A 19940-nucleotide genomic window follows, 5' to 3' on the forward strand; every position below is an offset into this window, starting at 1 on the left:
GGCTCAGCATCAACACCACCACCACCCACCACGTAACATCGCAGCAGAGTGGAAGAGCCCAGAGCCCCCCACTGCCCACTGATGCTGCGCGTCTCGTGGCCAATGGGCGGCCGCGCATGCGACGAGCCCCCTGCGTGCAGGTCCGCCCCGTGCCCTCTGTAGGATGGTCACCAACCCCCCTCCCCCACGCCCCCTACCATCACGTGAGAGCCATTGCATTTGATGACTACTGACTACGACTTACACGTTGCAGAGAGAGAGAAGTGGGAGGGTCGGTGGTCTTAGCGCGTTGGCTTTGGCTTGGAGTCACTTAGCAAGAGCCAGAGGCGACCTGGTCGGGTGCGTACACGCGGCACGCCACGGTGTGGGCCCACTCGCTTCAACATCAGCGCCCTTCGTACACGACTCGACTGCTGCTGCTGCCTGCTGCTGGTGCAGCAGCAACTGTTGCGGAGCATCTTCAGGGAGGTGATTTTCAGAGCCCTTTTCGCCGACCCAGCAAGCCAACTCGATACACCAAGCGCCAGCTCGCTAACAGGTGAGAGAGGGAGGGAGGGACATTGTGTCCCCTTGGCTTGCGCGTTTCTCTTCCCTTCATTGAATTGGCATTTTCGTCGTTGCATTTGGATCCGCGCGGCCACTTCGCTGTTGCAGTGTTACCCCCACTTGCCCCGAGCCTCTCTGTGTGAGCGGTGAACGCTACAGCTGCAAGTCGTTGGTGTCGCCAACGACTTGCATTCCCTGAGATAGTTGAAAGAAACTCCCCGGCCATCGCACGTGGAGCTACGACGCAGCATGAGAGGCGGGTGAACGTGCGCGTATTTCGTATGGAGGAGGCTCGTGAAGGACGCTGCTGCTACTGGGCAGTTGGAGGCAGTCGCCCTCCCAACAGCAACTGAGGGCAGAGGAGCGACGCTCACAACAACGAGCGGAGAGCCGGGCGGATAAAATACGGCAAGTTAGCACAGCCGGTGGCACAGCTGATGGTGCTTCTGTCAGTCAGCTAACACACTGCACCTGCGGGGTCTGTCCCGTGACCTCCTGCCAGCAGCGAGCCTTCGACATTTCACGTGGCTTCAACGTGCACCTGGCCTGGCACAGGCGCCGTGGTGACTTCACCGTCACTTAGTGGCGAGTGGCGGGCGCTGGTATTGTATGTCTGTTGAACTTCTTTCGCACCGTACGTAGCCAACGTGCTAATCGGAAGTGCACTCAGGAGCCCTCGCGCTCCAAGTGGATGCGATGGACACTTTACTGCAAGGGAAGGGGGGGGGGTGCAGTTCGCGTGCGGGCGAGATAAGATAGAATCTGCTCCTGCTGCAGGAGCTGCAGCTGCTGCAGTAGCTGCTGCAGTAGCTACTGCTGCTGCTGCGTGACTGCTGCATGCACGCGTGCCTCACTGCAGAGAGCGTATCACGTCGTGGGGGGGAGGTTGCAGCTCAGTGCTTGTCCCAGCGACTGATTTGAGTGATCCGAGTGGAAGCTGCCACCTCCGTGCGCCTCTCTCCTCTCGCCTGGCCTGGCTCGCTCCCTGTACGCCCCCCCCCCACCCCCAGCAGACCCCCCTGTGGTACGCGCAACATTTAAAGTTTCGCTTCTGCTTCGGCCGCTTCGGCCGCTTCGCCCCGCTACAAGTTGTTGGTGTTTCGGTCAGATTGCGCGCTGGATAACGAACACGCACGCACACACACACGCTGACACGCACACACACGCTCACACACACACACGCTCACACACACACACGCTCACACACACACACGCTCGCACACACACACACGCTGACACGCTCACACACACGCTCACACACACACGCTCACACACACGCACACACGCACACACACGCACGCTCACACACACGCTCACACACGCACACGCACGCTCACACACGCTCACGCACACACACGCGCACACACACACACGCGCACACACACACGCACACACACACACACGCGAGTTAGCCACGGGGGCATTCATTTAGTACGTACGCATGAAGGGGGGGGGTTAACCCAAATGCGTTCGCTTGCGTATGGGGGGTCTACTGACAATGTACGCATAGGAAACGGGGGTGTGGGGGGGTAAAGCCTCGATAATAATTTGTCTACATTGGCCTTCAAATGAGTTAGATAGTCCGGCGGTGGACTTTCTGTTTGCTTAAACACGTTAATATTATTAATCCTTGATCGTTTCTGCGTGGATTAAATATCGGCCGTTCTATAGGATTGAGGTGGGGGGGTGCGTCAGGCGAACGTACGCAGGTGTGGTAGGGGGGTGTAAAAAGTCTGCGTGCGTACAGGGAGGGGTGGAGGGGTCAAGTTTTAACAGATTTTTGCGTACCTACTCAGTGGATGGCCCTATACATACCTCTTGTCACTCGAAGCCTCGGTTCGGCTTTCAGGGTGCCAGAAACGTGCTGTCGGGGGGTTGTAATGAATGACTCCCATCGTGGTTATACTAGCGGAGTGTTCGCTGGATTCTCGTGGACGTGCTGCAGCTTGTCAGAGACAGTTCGCGTTACAGTAATGAGCTTCAAGGTTGTCGCGTGGGAAAGAAATGCCTTTGCAAATGGACCTATCTGGAAACCCTTAGGTCAACAGATTCATTATGACCCGCCATCCCGTTTTTAAACTTGCGTTTAAAAATAAGAAAATGTATTTCTGTATGGAATCGCGTGTGCGTGTGTGCATCCAATTTAGTGCAAATTGTTGGACTGTTAATTCAACGGGGTTTTGCTGCTGCAGTAGAGTGTTTATTGTCCCTGTCAAGAAGGTCGTGAGTCTGAATGCTGGTCAGGCCTCGAACTTTGCCCATAAACCCTCCGGAGTCTATTAAATGAGTCGTACCACTCGTGGCTCTCACCAATAGCAATCGGGATACGCATGGAGATGGCGCAGTATCCCAAGATGTTCGTTTGGACTTCCCGCCAGACTGGGTGAGAGTTGCTTACACGGAGCGGGAACGCCTGCTGATAGTACAGCGTGCGTGACGTTTGCGGTTCAAGTCCAGCCACTGCTCCATATAACTAGTGGCTCACGCAATAAAGCAAATGCATTCTGCGCTGCGCAAAGTCAACGTCAAATGCGGCGTGACATCTTTAAGTAGAGGGGGAAATTGTGAGCCGTGCCACAGACGCGACTACCGCTTTGCGGGAAGTCAATAGTTGGGGCAAAACTGAACCCTGCCCGTGGGAATGTAATACATATCTGCAGCTATCGTTGGTTCAAGGGCCACCATTGGCCATATCGTAATTTGGGATTTTAAATAATAATATTTCGCTGCAGGGCCAAGCATTCTCTGCCATTGAAATTTGAATAAGTTCATTGGCTCTCTCAGCTTAAAAGTGGTTGTTTGAAATGACTTAAAAAATTCGGTCTAATGGAAATAATACGTGCTTTCGTGCACTTCCAATTAAAACGAATACAAAAATCAGTTTGGAGCATTGTTCCCAACTGCTGTTAGGTTTCTCAGTAGATGTGGCCGTAAGAATCCTAACTCAGTTTGTCTTAGCTGGCTCATGGCAACCATTGATAGGAAGACGTGTTGTCAAACTACGTCCCTTGTGTTGCCTGTGACTTTAACGATGTGCAGCAGTGCATCGATGCTCACCGTCTCTCATGGGAAAACAAAAACTCGTGGTGGAACTTTCTCGTTGCTACGGCAGAAACCAGTCTCTCCGTATGGACAAGCAACTGCGTTTGAACTTAGGATGTTCTTAAGAATATGGTGCAATGCAAGCTAATTGCATTATTAACCTGCAGATGTTTTGTTGTTGTGAAATATATCTTTGTATGGCCAGTGAACTGATATTATATTTGCGCTTGCCATTACCTTTTCTCTAATGCACAATCGTGCGTTATTATTAGTAGCTGCTTGATGCTCGCGTTATATTGGCATGCCTTGGCTATTATGGCATCTTTTAAAAATAGATAAACACACGTGTACATACCGTGACACGCGTGACTGTTAAAGATGGTCTCGATGACATTGCAAACATCCAGTTGCAGTTTTATATTTGACTACACCTGGGTGACCTCCCTAGTTCCCACCACCAATGTCAAGGTGGATGAAGTATAAATGCAGAGGTGTAGCTTACCGGTGCTCTTATGCACGACTTTAGTCCGTTACAATTTCTATTTATTCATTAGCTGTTGCCTGATGATGCTAGTTCGATTTGCAGATGTTGTGGGTTTACTCTCCAACACACAAGCGGTGTGCTGAACTTGTAACTAATTGGCACGTTTTGCCTAAACCGTATTAATTGGCTTTGTTGGGTGGCGGCGGGTTTAACCACACATTTATATTTACGCGCTCTAACCCAAAAAACCCCGATATTATGGATAATATTGGTAACGAAAGCCCTACTACGTGTTAAACTAATTCGTTGAATCACACAAAACTGAGCCATATACATAAACAAGTGGGGATTCATTAAAACCCTGAGAACCATAAAGTCAATTGGGGTTCCTTCATTGGAAGAGACTGGACATCACAATGAGAATGTGGAATTTACACCACTCTCAAAACTGCCAATGGAGATCAACGCTGCCCCATATTAATTTGAGTGTAGGGAACGTATGACGTTGTGAGTTTGTTCAATTATACATACTTATAATTGGCTATTACACGGACACACTGTGGTGCAATCTTGTGAATGACTCACATGAGTCAGTAACATCCACATTTTGAGCGAATGCTACACTTTGGAATTTCCCTGCAGAAGTGAATTTCCAGCAACAGAAATGAAACCACAACACCGTACATATTTTGCAAATCGCAGAAACTATCTGCACACACTCACTCAAACTCTCAATATGAATCAATTACAGACCATTGTCGGATCCACTGCTGGACGAAGGCCTCTCTCCCCAATTGATTTGCTGTCGGCCACAAATTTACCAATACAGTACAGTACTGCAATGGAACAGGCGACACTGAGTACCCAGAACTGGCCTCTCAACTCAAATGCAAGTTTTGCTGGAATGCGTGCGTGTGTGCGTGCGCGTGTGTGTATGTGTGCGTGTGTGCGTGAGCCCTTGCCGATTGTTCGCATCAAAGGGCACAAAACAGCGCAACACGCTTAAGGGAAGGGGGCCAAATGGCTTTTTTTTCAGTTCACGGATCTGCGAGGGAGGCCGCGCGCGCACGAGGTCGGTATTTAGAAAGCACTCGAGGGGGCACTTGGGCCGTATTGACACAAGCGCTTTAAACACGGAACAGAGTCGCGCACGGACTCCGAGGGCTGGAACCAGCACAACCGGATCGCTTTGTTTGCGAGTCGCAGTGTGTTGCAGAGGAGGGGATCTAACTTACTAAACGTTTTTTGTTTTAATTTAACCACCAGGCAAGGCCCACTGAGCTATACAGCTCTTTTTCAGAAGCGACACGGACACAAGTTCAGGATCAAACGGAGTGACTTATCGCGTGGAAATGTAGAGCAGCCAAATAATAGGAGTCATGCCATACCATCCATTACCTGCAGGTAACCCCCTAGGGATAATAGAGTGAATTGACCACGTGACTCCTATTATCTGTGGAAAATATTCTCCGGCATCATGATGTTGATTCTAAATGCAGAGGAAAACACTGGAGGACCCGGAGAAAAATCAACGCGAACACGGGGAGAACATGCAAACTCCAAATATACACAGGTCGCTTCTGCAAAAGAGCTACTGTAGAGAGCTCAGTGAGTCTTCTCTGGTGGTAACATGAAATCGTAGTTTACTTTAGCTCACCCCCTGGGGTTACGAGATGCTCTTTCTGGGCGTGCGAGACGTGGCCAGATGTTTTTCGAAGGTAAATAATCGAAACACAAATTTAGCATGGGCACGTAAGTACAACTACTTTGTTTCATCAAACCGATGTATTTATTAACATTGTTTTTTTCACGATTGAGAAACATGAGTTGAGATGAGATGCGGTGCAAGTGCACGTGTAAAGCGTTCAGAGTGAGAAGCCTCGGCGTGAAGGGCACTTTATTATTTCTGCATTTATCTAATTGCAGTACACTTTTGGTTAGTATAGAATCTGCATTCCACTTACGGTACATTTTAAGATGTTTTTTTTAAGAAGAAAGAGCTATAAATACATTCACGAGCAATGTTTAACATCCATGCAATTCGCACACTTTAAGCTGCCTAACCCAGTTATATTTATGATTCAGACTCATAGAACCCGAACTAAGGAGCTGAATATATCAACAATTGTTGCGTCAACGTCGGAGAAAGCTCTCGGGCCAACCTTCGCCCGACTGTTATTAGTCTTTTGTTTCTGTACACTCAGCAAAGCGTTCTTCCAGATGTCCATGCATCGGATACCGCAGGAGGTGCATTGTGACGTTCACAATGGTAGCTTTGTGTGTCTGCGCGCGGAAGGAGGGGGGGGTAAGTCTTCTGCAGAAATTGGAAACACAGCTACATGCAAGGTTACATAAGAACTGGTGAAAGGCCAAAGTTATGAAAACGCTGAGGCTTGTTTGGCTTACACATTCTTCCGGGTAGACGTGTGTGTAACCTGTAATGTGCAGCAGGTGCTGTCGTGTAAAGCTTAACAAGCAGGTCCAGCGAGGTGGTGGTGCTGTTGGTATATGTGAGTTCAAATGCAATCCATCATCCCCCTGTGGATCAATAAATTAGACAACACTTTTCAGGAAGTCAGCAGTGGTGTTGCTCCTATGGAGGGTGGGCGGTGGGGGGGTATCCACAGCAGAGCTGGAATAATGAAACTAGATACCTGTACGTGTGTATGTTGAACTTCTTTCGCACCGTACACAGCCAACGGTGCTAATTAGAGGTGCAGGGGAAGGACAACAGACTACTTGTGGTGTAGGTGTATTATATCATCACAGGATTCGTGAGAGATTTCAACAACTTGGGGGGGGGAGGCCTTCATCCAGCAGTGGATTGACCGTGACTGATGATGATGATGCCGGCACCCAACATAATAATGTGGATTTGCCACCACATCGCTAAACGGACAGAAGCGCACTGCTGCAATGATCATTTGAGCGGAGAGAACAATGTTATATACATATTTATGAGAAGGCTGATGATGGGTCGCATACCAGTTGTTACCAGAAGGCACCTTTCCACGGGTAACTAACCTTTATCCCCAGCCCGGCGCTGTGACGTCTACCCTAGAAAAGAATTGGAAGTGGAAAAAATTTCCTGTTATGGTACATACATTGAACTCTTCTTATATAGAACTCACGATGGCGAGATAATAACTCCCTCGTCCAGTATGCAGGAGGTCGTGGGTTCGATTCCGACCCTGATGCCTGCTGCATATTTGTAGTTTTCGTGTTCTCCTTGTGGTTGCGTGAATTTTTCTCCGAGTCCTCCAGTTTTTCCCTCCACATTGAGAAACATGCATTAAGAGTATTTGGCTGCTATGCATTTCCACGTAATAAGCCACTTCGTTGGGATACGATTTGCGGCCAGGTCACTCCTGAAAAGGAGTTATATCGCCTAGTGGACTTTACCTGGTAAAATAAAAATTATCGTAATTTGTTTAGAAAAGTCGTGTTGATATTAGGGATCTCCCAGTAAGCATGCAGCGTTGGGCCAACATTGCATGTAGTCGGAACCGTTAGCCAATGTTAGCCCATCGTTGGCCAACGTTCCATGTTGGCTGGGTTACCAGATATTGATGAAATAATTGCTTGTGCCCTCCCCAGCAGAGCCGCTATCTGAGCCCCGTGGCCTATAGACAGCCCACGGACGCCCCTGTTTCCTCGCACGCCTGGCGCGCGCGCTCCCATAATTATCAACAATTATATACTTCTGAGGACGAACGCATATGTTGGGACGCATTTGCAGAATCCACGCGTAAGCAGGACTTTTCCTTCCTGTTCTGGAGTAGTTTTTGCGTGCAGGAGAACTAGCTATCGCGCCTTGACGAGATCCCAGATTGCCTATTCGAGGCCTTGTATCAGAGGCCTGCCCTGACACACCTAATTCAGTGAGGGACTTCCAAGTCGACGTGTCCCAATGCTACGCGGTGCTCATTTCTCTCGGCAGGCCTCATGCCAGTGGTGGAAGTTCAACATTTATATCGCGGCGCAATTGGAAATCCCACAATTTGGGTGCTCATTGTATTGACCTCAGAGGAATTATTGTTTTTTTGTCAATGCCTGGCTGGCATCTGAACCACCCAGCGTGTTATCGTGTGTCAATCGTGCCTGCTTGCATTACGGAAAAAATAACTCCCACAACTTTGTGGGGATGGACCCACGATGCAAAGAAGCCCAAACAACGGCAAGTAATGGCCCTAGAGCAACATGATTTGGGGTTTACAAACAATAATGAGCTGAAAGTTAAATGATTCCAGTTATTTGTGAATTTTAAATGATTGAAGGGAATGTTGTAGGAGAACGTATAAACACATAGCAATGTGTTAATACGTGGACCAACGCTTTCACAGCATTGTGTTAACATGCGCTTCGTGCTTGTGCAAGTGTGACGGCAAGCGGTCAACTGTCCTATGGGGATCAGTGTGGTAAGCGAATATGATACTGCTCTCCAGTTCTGATGGCTACACCAGCGAAAGTTGTTTTCTGAACCTGACCTGGACCCCTCATATGTGGTCTGCGCACAATATGAACACCTGATGCGGTGTGACCAACATCAGCACCATCAGCACCGGGTGCTTCCGCCCATCCTCACTCCTCGTGCGCCACGCTGACGTAAACACCGAGGATTTGCATCATCGTCCCCTGTGTCTGTGCCACGCAGGTGTATATCCGTACGGCGCAGCTTGTTCCCCGAGCCACTGCCGAGGAAAGGCGACAGGAGGGGATACACGCCAGCTCCGCACGTTGTGGCAGCACCACCAGAGCAAGCATGGCAGTGTTGCCTCCGCGGGAGTACCTGCCGCCACCTTCACTCTTCGGGCCCCACTCCTCAACACTGGCGGCAAGCGTGGCAGAGATGGAGGAGATGGAGGAGATGGAGGAGGAGGAGGAAGAGGAGGAGAGGGAGCGCACGCCTACCTCGTGCCTCCGGGGCAGTCGCCCGCTGCTGTCCGAGGGTGAGGAGGAGGAGGACGAGGAGGACGAAGAGGGAGACTGGCGCTCGGAATGCTCCAGCCCGCGCTACCTGTGCGCGACCGGTGGCAGCGAGGGCTCCTCCGCCTGTGCTTCCTGCTGCTCCAGTCCCGACGCTCGGCAATCCTCCCCGGGCCACTCATCCTCGTCGCCGTCATCGTCCTCATCGTCGCTGTCGTCGCCGTCGTTGCACTCGAGTCGACCCATGGGCCGCGACAACGACGCCATCGTCGAATACCTCCTGGCACAGTCGGACCCTCGGCTGTACGACGGGGCTCTTTTCGATGGAGGCTCTTCGGAGGACTGCCTTTCGACCTTCCACTACCACCACTCGGCGTGGCCCGGCTGCTCGCCGAAACCGGAGCTGCCAGACCTCAGCTTCGGCGACGGTGGCGTGGGCTGCTGCACGTTCAGGCCGACCCTGGATGAGATCGAGGAGTTCCTGGAGGAGCACATGATGTCCATGCAGGCGGCTCCGTGCCTGCTACCTGGCTCGAGCAGACTGGAGGAGCAGGACATGAAGTACGAGAGGCCGTGCAGGCTGCTGGGCGAACCCTCTTGCTCCTCCTACGACGGTCAGCAGCTGAACGCAGCGGCAGGGGAACACAAGGGTGTGGCGTGCATGAACGGAGGATCGCAGGCTCAGCCGCAGCCGGGGGGACCGCAGTCTACAATGGCAGAGGGTGGCATGCCGGTCGTGTTGCAGCTACAGCACATGCAGGTGAAGGGGAACTCTGACTGCGCTGTGGAGCAAGATGACCATCAGCAGAGCAACGGTGGCAGCAGCAGCAGCGGCAGCTCCAGCAGCAGCACTATGGACGTTAAAGTGGCCCAGCTCTTTGTGACCATCCAGGGGCAAACATTCGCGCTGGTGCCGCAGAACTTCCCCAACGCAACCGGCTCAGGGAACTCCCGGCAGTACGTGAAGATCGCGCCCGTGCCCATGTCCTCCAAGTCGTGGGGCTCCTCCGCTGGAGGGGCATCCTTCCAAATCTCCGGGGAGGTGGGCACGCCGGGCTCGTGCAGGATCGCGGCCTCCTCCTCGTCCTCCTCCTCCTCCGCCACCTCTTTGGCCTCCTCCATGGAGCCCCTTAAGCTGCACAGGTGCCAGCACCCGGGCTGCAACAAGACGTACACGAAGAGCAGTCACCTGAAGGCGCACATGAGGAGGCACACGGGGGAGAAGCCCTTTGCGTGCACGTGGTCAGGATGCACTTGGAGGTAATTTAAATCAATAGAGTAGAAGTATCTGTATGGATGATAAGATGCATGTCTGTGTCCAAGTGTCATCAGAATCAGAATATGTATTTATTGACGAGTCGTGCTTTCATTGGAACTCGAATGACCATCAGAAAGGTTGTTAAATATGACGTGACATTGGAAGGGCATTCGTGATTATGTGAGAATGCTGCATGGAGTTAACCAACTTTTGAAGATTACAACAAAGCCCTTTGCAAACCCCTCCAGGCGTTGCAACTGGAAGCCCATCGGCAGATTGTTTGCCTTTGGTCCCGACACGGGATCCATCGCAGCGCCGCTTGCCACCCAGGGATTGACTTCCCACGAGGACGCATTGTCCAGAGAGAGCACGAGGCACACGACTCACAGCGTGCCACACGGAGTCGTATCCCCGCGTATGTGTGGGGTTTCCCCAGACATTCCCGTTTCCTCCTGCATTGGCAAATAATTGGCTGAATCAGGTTTCCCCTCGCGAGAGAGATATGGCACTGCCCCAGTGGCTGGCCTCTCGCGTTGTGACACATCAGGGGGTGGGCAAGCTCACCTTGACCCTTCAAATACGAGTGCAATTTGTACTTCCTTGCCTTGCATCTATTTGTTTCATTTACTTCTTGGCGACCCGCTTAACGTTTCTATGTCTTGTACCCTTGATTATATTTGTGATGTTGATGTCACTGGCTGACGCACCGCCCACCCCGCCCGCCCCTACTGGATATCTGCGAAAGAGAGCTTCATGGCTTAATCAGATTCCTTCTCCTGGATAAATATATATATTCTGATTCTGATGCCAACATATTCCAATGGGCCAGCACCACGTGACACTCGGTTGTATTTAAACATTAATATGCGTTTATTTCCGTGATTTACAGAGCTTTGAGCACCTTGTAGAGAGGGGCTTTGTAAATTATTATTTTATATTGGCATAACGTTGCCCTTCATCATTGGGAGCGGCCCTCAGGCCCCTGATCCCAGCCACACGCAGCTCTCAGGATCGGGCCACTCACCTTCAACGTACGTACGTGTGTACGTTGAACTTCTTTCGCATCGTGTGCATACCCAACCGTGCTAATCGGCGGTGCGTGGGGAGAGGGGACAATAAACTAAACACACACAAAGAAGTTCTAAAAAAATTAGTTTGTCAGTCGAGATGATTAAAAAGTGCACAGTTCCCAGGGGCTACCTAAATATCGGAAGAGGAAGAGCGTTCCAGACGGCCGCAGAGGCGCATCCGAAAGTGCCGCGCAAGGCAACAAACTGGTTCACAAGTTATTGAGAGGCCTTCCCGCTATGACATCTTATCAAATGTAAAAGCTGCTCAGTGTGGGTGAAATGGGCAGGTTTACTGACATATATAAAAAAACAGTACTATCAAATCTCCCAAACATAAATTTTTTCCCATTGCAGTATTAAGCTGCGTTACCAGTGTTGATGGCCACGCAGTGAAGCAGTATGTTATATTAAGAATTAATTGACCTGGGCGGATGCTCAAGGAAATGTGCAAGAACCACTTACAAGGAAGAGCGTGATATATATTAAAAGATCGCTATCTGAATGGGCTGTCACCCCAAAATATAAAAGGTTATCGTTTAGGTAAGGTCCGGTAGTGGCATGGCTTGTTGTGTTTGGTTTAGGTGCAGTGGAAAATTCTTACGGCAGACGGGAAGCTGGCAATGAGGACATTCATTCAACGTTGAATGCTTGACGTTGAATGTGAATATTGGAAATATATATTGTCCCGGAAATGTTTCAGCAGTTTGCTTCATAAATCATTAATGGCTCAACTTGGGCAATAAAGCTTCTTAAATAAACTCTGTTTTACCACCTGCTTGTGGAAACGTCTGGCTGGAACCTGGCCTTGTCAGTGCATCTAATGGGTGCACCATCCATTCCATGTGCGACTTTCAAGCTTGCTCTGTCAGTGTTCTTCATTGCAAGGCCCGTGGGCCACTGGCAGCCCCTGGCAGCCCCTGGTGGCCTTTAGTGCGGCCCCCGACAATACACAACGTGTGGCAACACCACCCACCCATCATCATCGTGCAACTGTCAAACCCCCAATGGTTTAAAATGTGTGGCAGCTCTCACGCTGATGATGTCTTATCGGCGAAAGTGGCGCCCCACCCCCACCCTTTGAAAATGAGTAAAGAACACTGCTCTATGTGGTGCCGATGCACTTGCTTCACTTTTGAGAGCCTCGTCTATTTTTATACCGCATGCACCAGGTGTTTTTCGATTACATTTCACCCTATCCTCCTCCAGGCCCTGTTCAACGTCGTAATCTATCGAGCAGGAAAACGTCCACCGGGTTAGACCCAGCAGCCCCGTCGCCCCACCGCACAGCCCCTCTCGCTCTAAAGCCCCACACCAAGGCCGTAGCCAATGCAAAGCAGTGAATTCGAGACGGTGGTCGTTAATAAATAACGGTCACGAAGCGGCCCTGAAAGAGCCGCGGGTTGCCGACCCCTCGCCTAGATCCTGCCTTTGAATCTGGGACAACGAAGTCGGATTAAACTGCAGCGAGCCTGAGTCCGCGAGCTCGGTGAACAGTGGCATCACCACCAGCACCACCAGCATCACCAGCACCACCACCAGCAGCACCACGAGCACCACCAGCACCACCAGCACCACCACCACCAGCACCACCAGCATCACCACCACCACCAGCATCACCACCACCACCACCAGCACCACCACCACCAGCACCACCAGCATCACCACCACTACCACCACTACCACCACCAGCATCACCACCAGCACCACCACCAGCACCACCACCAGCATCACCACCACCAGCATCACCACCAGCACCACCACCAGCACCACCAGCATCACCACCAGCACCACCACCAGCACCACCACCAGCATTACCACCACCACCAGCATCACCACCAGCATCACCACCACCAGCATCACCACCAGCACCACCACCACCATCACCACCACCCAGACCCCACCTTGAGCCACTCAGGCCCGCCGATTTGTCACCTCAATGCTCTTTGTGCACTCGTGTTTTAATGGGCTCACTTCAGTGTGGAGCGGGCCGTGAGATTTTCACGGTCTAAACGTTGCATAAAATAAATAAAACAACAATGTATGGTGAAACGTGCAAATGTTTGCACGTTTTGCCACAAGTTCGTGTGGTTCATGCAAACTTGATGCCTTGCAAAAGGGAGCTATTTGGTGATTGAACATCATAACTCCTGTTTTATTGCCAGAAAGGGTAAAACCTGTTGTTATTTTTTTTATTTTGGATACTGACAATAGGTGGCATAGATATAACAATATATGGTGGAAACGAAACACACATGACATACCGATGGTGTATAATACGTTTTATTTAACTCGGGTAACAAATATTTCGAAAAGCCAAAACACCGTTTTGCCTCAGTGGGTTGGACACAGCCCAACGTGGCAATGTGATGAAGCAGAACGTGGACCGGTAGCACACCCACCATGTGTGTTATTATATAAACATGAAGCAACGTTTTCCAAACATAAGCACACACGCCAACAAACGCCTGCTTAGGGCAGTAAAGCATGGCGAAATTTGTGGCCTTGCGCTTAGTCGGTACTCAAAAATCTGTCAAAACTTGACCCCCCCTCCCTGTACACACGCGGACCTTTTACACCCCCCCCCCCCGAATCCTATAGAACGGCCCATATTTAATCCACGCAGAAACGATCAAGGATTAATCATATTAACGTGTTTAAGCAAATAGTCCTCCGCCGGCTGCATTACAGAATTAAGTTTGCGTACCTTTAAAAGTTTGTCTCGTGTCGGCTATACAAAGTGTGTCGACTGAACATCGACTGTGACAGTCGATCGATGTAGAGACGAGTGTTAGTGCTGAAGTCCGGGCAGCAGCAGCAGCACGAACAGAGCACCGTGGCAGCTAAAACCTTGAGCCAGTGGCCGTCCGCAGTGAGGGCAGATTGCAGGATGTGTGGTGATCCATGGTGGCGCAGGTCGCCACACTATGTCAGACTCACTGCTGAGCTGCGTGATGGCTGCAGTCAGGGGCACGGTGGCACACGAGTGGCACCTCTCCCACAGTCCCACTTCTCCCGGCAGGACTTGTTGTCTGACAGCTGAATAAACTCAACTGTGGCTCATTTGAAGGCCAATGTAGACAAATTATTATCGAGCCTTCATCCACCCCCCCGTTTCCTATGCGTACGTTCATTGTCAGTAGACCTCCCATACGCAAGTGTACGCATTTGGGTTAACCGCCCTCCCCCCTCCAGCGCTACTTACTAAATGGATGGCCCCTTAGCACTTCGATAACGTATGTATGCGTGTGCGTTGAACTTTTTATGCACCGTACGTAGCCAACCTCGCTCACCTGAGGTGCTAACAGTGCACCCCATGAATTATTTAAGAGCAATTTAGGCTATTTATAGTATCACTACTTTAAATAAGATTATGGTAATGATTACGATTGTTGTGTATATACACTTTAGTTATAACCAGGTTAAGGTCCAACTGCGGAAAGCCTGCTTTGTCAATTAGACCTTGGTTAGCGCAAAACCATTCAGAGCGTGAACCCACTCAACACGTAGGTACATTCCACGGGGTTCGCCACTCTAAAGCTCTGATTCCAGTGGTGTATATAGCCCGGTGTGAATACTTAATGCGGAGTGTTCCCACGTAAGACAAACCAGTCAGTAGGTAACCATTTCGTGTTTGCTTTGTCTTAGGGCCATTACGCACTGTTGAGGAGCAATTGACTTATACAGAATTACCATGTCATGGGTTTCCTGCCAAGGCTTATTGAATTACGTTTAAAATCCGCCACTTATTTCACCAACATTGTTCTAAATAATTTGTTTAAACTATCATAGGCCATGCAGAGAATATGTGCTGCATTGGAATCTGCTTTATTCCCTGCTTCTGCTCCATGTCAAACCTCGCAGAGGAGTATCTCTACTTTCTAACCATTCCTTGGTATTTTGACTCGGACATTATCTATATACACACAGAACTTATTAAAACTAATAAAAACCAAACAAATTGTATGATGCTGGCCAATACATTGGAGTCAGCACCACCGTTTGCTACCAACATCCACCGCCACATCCCACAGGGACGTGGATATTTTTAACACCGATAAGGACATTAATAGCTCGTGCTATAAGGTCACGCTGTCACGTGCAATAAAAAAAACAGAAACCCACGTGTCACCTGTTCCATACGGATGACATTCTGTGTCTGCCTGTCACGGCATGTTCTGTCAATTCATTAAGACACGAGGCAGCTGAGTGGTACGGGAGGCTATTCGATTGTAAATAGTCACGGCGTCGACCCAGCACTGTTGAGTATTCTGGGTAAATGAGGCTCCGAAGTGCATTGGGGTGTGATGGTCGCTGCCTGGCCACACGAAGAGTGATCCAATACATTTAGATTCTCGTTTGATTTATCCTATCTCAACTCTGAAAAAAATAAAATGCAGATTTACTGCAGTGTGGCGATTGTCGTGAGGAAAGAGAGAGGGCTACTGCTGTAGTAACTATTCACTGTGTTTCATTTGACCAGAAGCAACCCGGCCACAAATGACAGCTCAACCAAGTAGTGGCTTGTCGTGTGGAAACGTATAGCAGCCAAATACCATGAAAAGCACTTTTATAACCATGGAGGGAAAAAACCGGAGGACCCAGAGAAAAATCCACGCGACCACGGGGACAGAAACATGCAAACTCCAAATGTGCATGCGTCAGGGTCGGGATCGAACTCACACCCTCCTGTTTACGAGATGAGGGAGCTAACCCCATACATAGCTGTGTGGTGTTATCTTCAAGGGACATCTCGTGACGTTGGGTGAGGCTCTTCTTACTTAGCATTTCCTTAAGCTCTTGACAAGATTGATGGAGCACCTGCATTGGATGGTAATTTGTGATATAAACTTCAGGAGAACATATACCGTCATCATGGATATGGCAAGCAATCCTATCGACGGAAGCACAGGTTATTAAGCCAAGTTTCTCGAGACATACTAGTTTATGGCCGATTACACTTTTAAAAGCTCAACGTAAAAGAAAACGGTGGGAATCGACTGGAAAATGTTTAGGATTATTTTAGCTTCCGCGGAATGGATTTGCAAGCCAAGTGCAAATTGTCACCGGAGACTGAAGTGAATAATTCCAAAGCTGAAACCACACTCAATTAGCCGCACACATTATCCATTTAAACATTAATTCAGTGTGCATTGAATGGTGCGGAGGATATTAACAGACAACCCAATGAAGGTAAACGTGACATATAACCTGCCACTGTGGTTAAGAATTCTCAACTTGCAACCATTCGCCATACGTCTTCATTCGTTTGTCCGATGTCGATGCAGAGCAGCAACTCCGACGTCACGTGCACAGTTACGAGCACGCCGACCCCTGCAGTGGAAATGTGAATGTTCATTGGCAGGGAGGCTCTGCCTTCTTACTCGAACAGCAAGTTCATACAAAATATAACCAGACACACAATATGAGCTGTGTATTTTAACCGAGTGAGCCGTAACGCTAGGGGCTGCTCACTGAAAGCGACGTTGGAGATAACTCATCGTCCTATCAGTAATGAACTCCAGCCCAGCCTGTCTGTGTTTACAGTTCTGTGCTAACACATTCACCCTGCTTGCCTCATGCGTGCACGCATTTTTGAGACAGTGGAGTAATCTAAACCCCAGACAATGTTGGGTTTGTCGTCCGTGTGGCGGAGCAGCGCTTATTTTCCAGTGCAGACAATGCGCGGGAGCAAAACAAAACTGAGTGAATGCCTCAACGCAAGAGTGAACATTTTGTGGGGGAATTTTTTTTCGTCTTTAGTGAAACTTCTGGGATTCCTTCCCCGGCGATGTAAACGCGCGAGACCCGAACATATACCAAGGTGGCGACGGAGGAGACCCGCTGCCTGACACGTGACCTGCGGTAGCACTGCGCCGTGTTAATAGTTACATTCCGTTACAGGGCAGTGCCACTGATCGTGCTTGTGAGGTGGTTTTCTGCAGGTGGCAAATATAAACCTCATTTTAAACTCCAGTGCCAGTGACATCAACTCATAAACAAAGTCAGCGTCTCCACTGGCCCATTGAGCGCGGGTTGGCACTAAATCTCGATCTGTTGGCTGTAAGCCAGTGGTGGAAATTCCACATTCTCACATTAAGCACCAGTTTATCCATACAAATCAATTGGCTGGTTTATCTCAAATGTGGTGGTATTCATGCTATCTAACCAGGTGAGATGATGAACTTGACTCCCCTTCCACTAACTATGGATACCTTCTGAATGCCACTGCTGTGCTACTGCTGTGCAGGTTTCCGCGGCTTTGGGCCTTGCCGCCCTCCGCTGTGTTTTTGGATTGTACCGCGACGTGAGGTGGAACCCAAAAACCCATCGGAGAGACATTGTGAACGTATCGCATGAAGGATGGCCTGCACTAGCCTGATTAAGACTGGAATTGCGTTTTGGCTGTTATGCTACATGAATTGTTCTCCCGTGTGTGTGTGTGTGGTGTGCATATGTATGTTGAGGGGAGCGGTGGCGTAGCGGTTAATGCGCTGCGCTACGAACCCGGCGACCCGAGTTCGATTCCCGCTCACGGCCAACACCAGTACCGGCCTTCATAGGTGCTCGCTTACAGCACTTACTCCTACAATCTGTTGAGGCTATGCGGGGGATCTTTGTCTTTATATGCACGTTGAACTTCTTTCGCACCCTACGTCGTCGACCGTGCTGATCGGAGGTGTGTCGTTTGTCGCGCTGCAGGTTCTCGCGCTCGGACGAGCTGTCCCGGCACCGGCGCTCCCACTCAGGGCTCAAGCCGTACGCGTGCCCCGTGTGCGACAAGAAGTTCGCCCGCAGCGACCACCTCTCCAAGCACATCAAGGTGCACCGCATGGCGCGGTCGGGACGCGCGGCAGCGCGCTCCAACAGCGCATGACGGCACGCCGCCACCGCCGTTAGTGCGGAGGCAGAAGGGAATCGCCGCCAAGACGCCTTCACCTCGTTCGCCAGTGCCTTCCCTTGCTCCTCCACTTCCTCCTTCCTCTTGCCATGAAGCCAAACGTTTCCGAGCGCATCCGCAAGCACCTTCTACAAGTCGGCCACTGACGGTCCACCGTTCACGTGCTGGCCGGCGCCTTCTCAACGCTCGCCGACATACCGACGCGTCCACCATTACCTTCTTAATGTCGGTTGGCGCCACCGAGACTGACTAAGCACGCACCGCCACGTATCCGCCGTCCACCAGAAACTCCCCGTTATCCAACCAAAAGTTTTACTTGCCCATAAAGTTGGTCGATACGGCCACCGATTAGATCTATCAGGTCCACCATTGGAACATCAGGAATACATTCACCAGGACCTTCCCCCAAAGGCACTCGCATCTTCTCAATACCAATCAGCAACCTCTGCATATCAACCAAACACCCTCTGCACATCCACCCACCAGCACCTTTTCCACGTCCATCAAAACCCCTTCAGTAAGCACCAGCATCAAGTTACACACTCACCAGCACACGTCAACAAGCACTCTCTCCACATCAACATTGAGTTATCACCCCAGATCTTCACTCGGGGTAGAACTATGACATCAGGTATTTACCCATTTATATTGTCCGGCGTTGATCGTGAAACATAGATCCTATGCGCTGATCTATCCCAGTGCCATCAGTTTGAGATTTGGCTTGTGTCGGACCGAGCCGTCCAATCTTCTGCCAGAACCAGAAGCCACTCGCTTCTCTGTTCATCTTTGCCGCACTTATGATCATTTCAAAAATGTTGTCAACAAGTCGCTTACAGCAGTGGCAAAACTTTTTTTTATAACGAATAATAATGATGTTATGTAATTTAACAGTTACGTAATTTAACATTACGTAACTGTGTAATGTAATTATGTTACAAACAAAAAAACACTACCGATTATGAAAAAAGAATAATGAGATGATGATGATCACATTATAAATTGTATTGATTATTTTTGTAATATTATAATAATAATATATATGAAGCATTTCCTGCAGGGTCAGGCTGCACACATGGCAAGGTCGGTGTGAAAATCAGACGGGTTGTAAGGGTTGGGACTCGAGGGATGAAAGCCATGCACGAAGGTTTTTGCAAGCGGGAGTTATGTGAGGCCAACCGGGCTTTGGTTTTCCTGCATCCACTTGGGGAATTGTGACAGCACCACCAGAAAGGCCTTTATTTTTACAGATCCTTCAAATGGTACTCAGACAACGCAGCACTTTCTGGATCACCAGCCACATGCGGAGACTATCTCAGTAGTATTAGCAACGTGCAACCTGTTGAGTTGTAATCCTTTTGTATTTTGTAACATTTTGCGTTGGCATTTTTTACCTTCCACCAACTGCGCTTTCGGAAATCCGGGGCGAAAAACTGAAACTTTGGCCATCGTAGTGGAACTCATGGCTATCCGCCAAGCCACAAATCAGGGCATTGTGCTTCGACCCCAGAGGTAACGTTTCAGCGCTATCTTCCGTGTTCTTCAAGGGCCTATCTTATTGCATACAACCACTAGACTGCTTTCTCTTCATCCGTGCGAATAATTGAGCAGCTCGCTCTGTTGGTTTTACTCCGTTGCCTGGTAGCTAAAATAAGCCGTTAAACGGCTGGGTTCGAATGCGTTAAGTGCACATGTACGCCATAATGAAGGGTTTGTGTT

At 49.8% G+C, this 19940-nt stretch overlaps 1 protein-coding gene across 1 annotated transcript; it reads left to right on the forward strand.

Moving 5' to 3' along the window:
- Positions 1–218: 218 nt before the first annotated feature.
- On the forward strand, positions 219–19079 carry LOC144934732 (Krueppel-like factor 15). Its single transcript, XM_078860809.1, has 3 exons — positions 219–538; positions 8727–10258; positions 18026–19079. The coding sequence occupies exons 2-3, from the start codon at positions 8835–8837 to the stop codon at positions 18198–18200; spliced, it is 1599 nt and encodes a 532-aa protein (XP_078716935.1). The 5' UTR covers positions 219–538; positions 8727–8834; the 3' UTR covers positions 18201–19079.
- Positions 19080–19940: the final 861 nt, after the last annotated feature.

The sequence above is a fragment of the Lampetra fluviatilis genome, chromosome 11 (assembly GCF_964198595.1).
Source record: "Lampetra fluviatilis chromosome 11, kcLamFluv1.1, whole genome shotgun sequence".
NCBI classification, from domain to species: Eukaryota; Metazoa; Chordata; class Hyperoartia; order Petromyzontiformes; family Petromyzontidae; genus Lampetra; species Lampetra fluviatilis.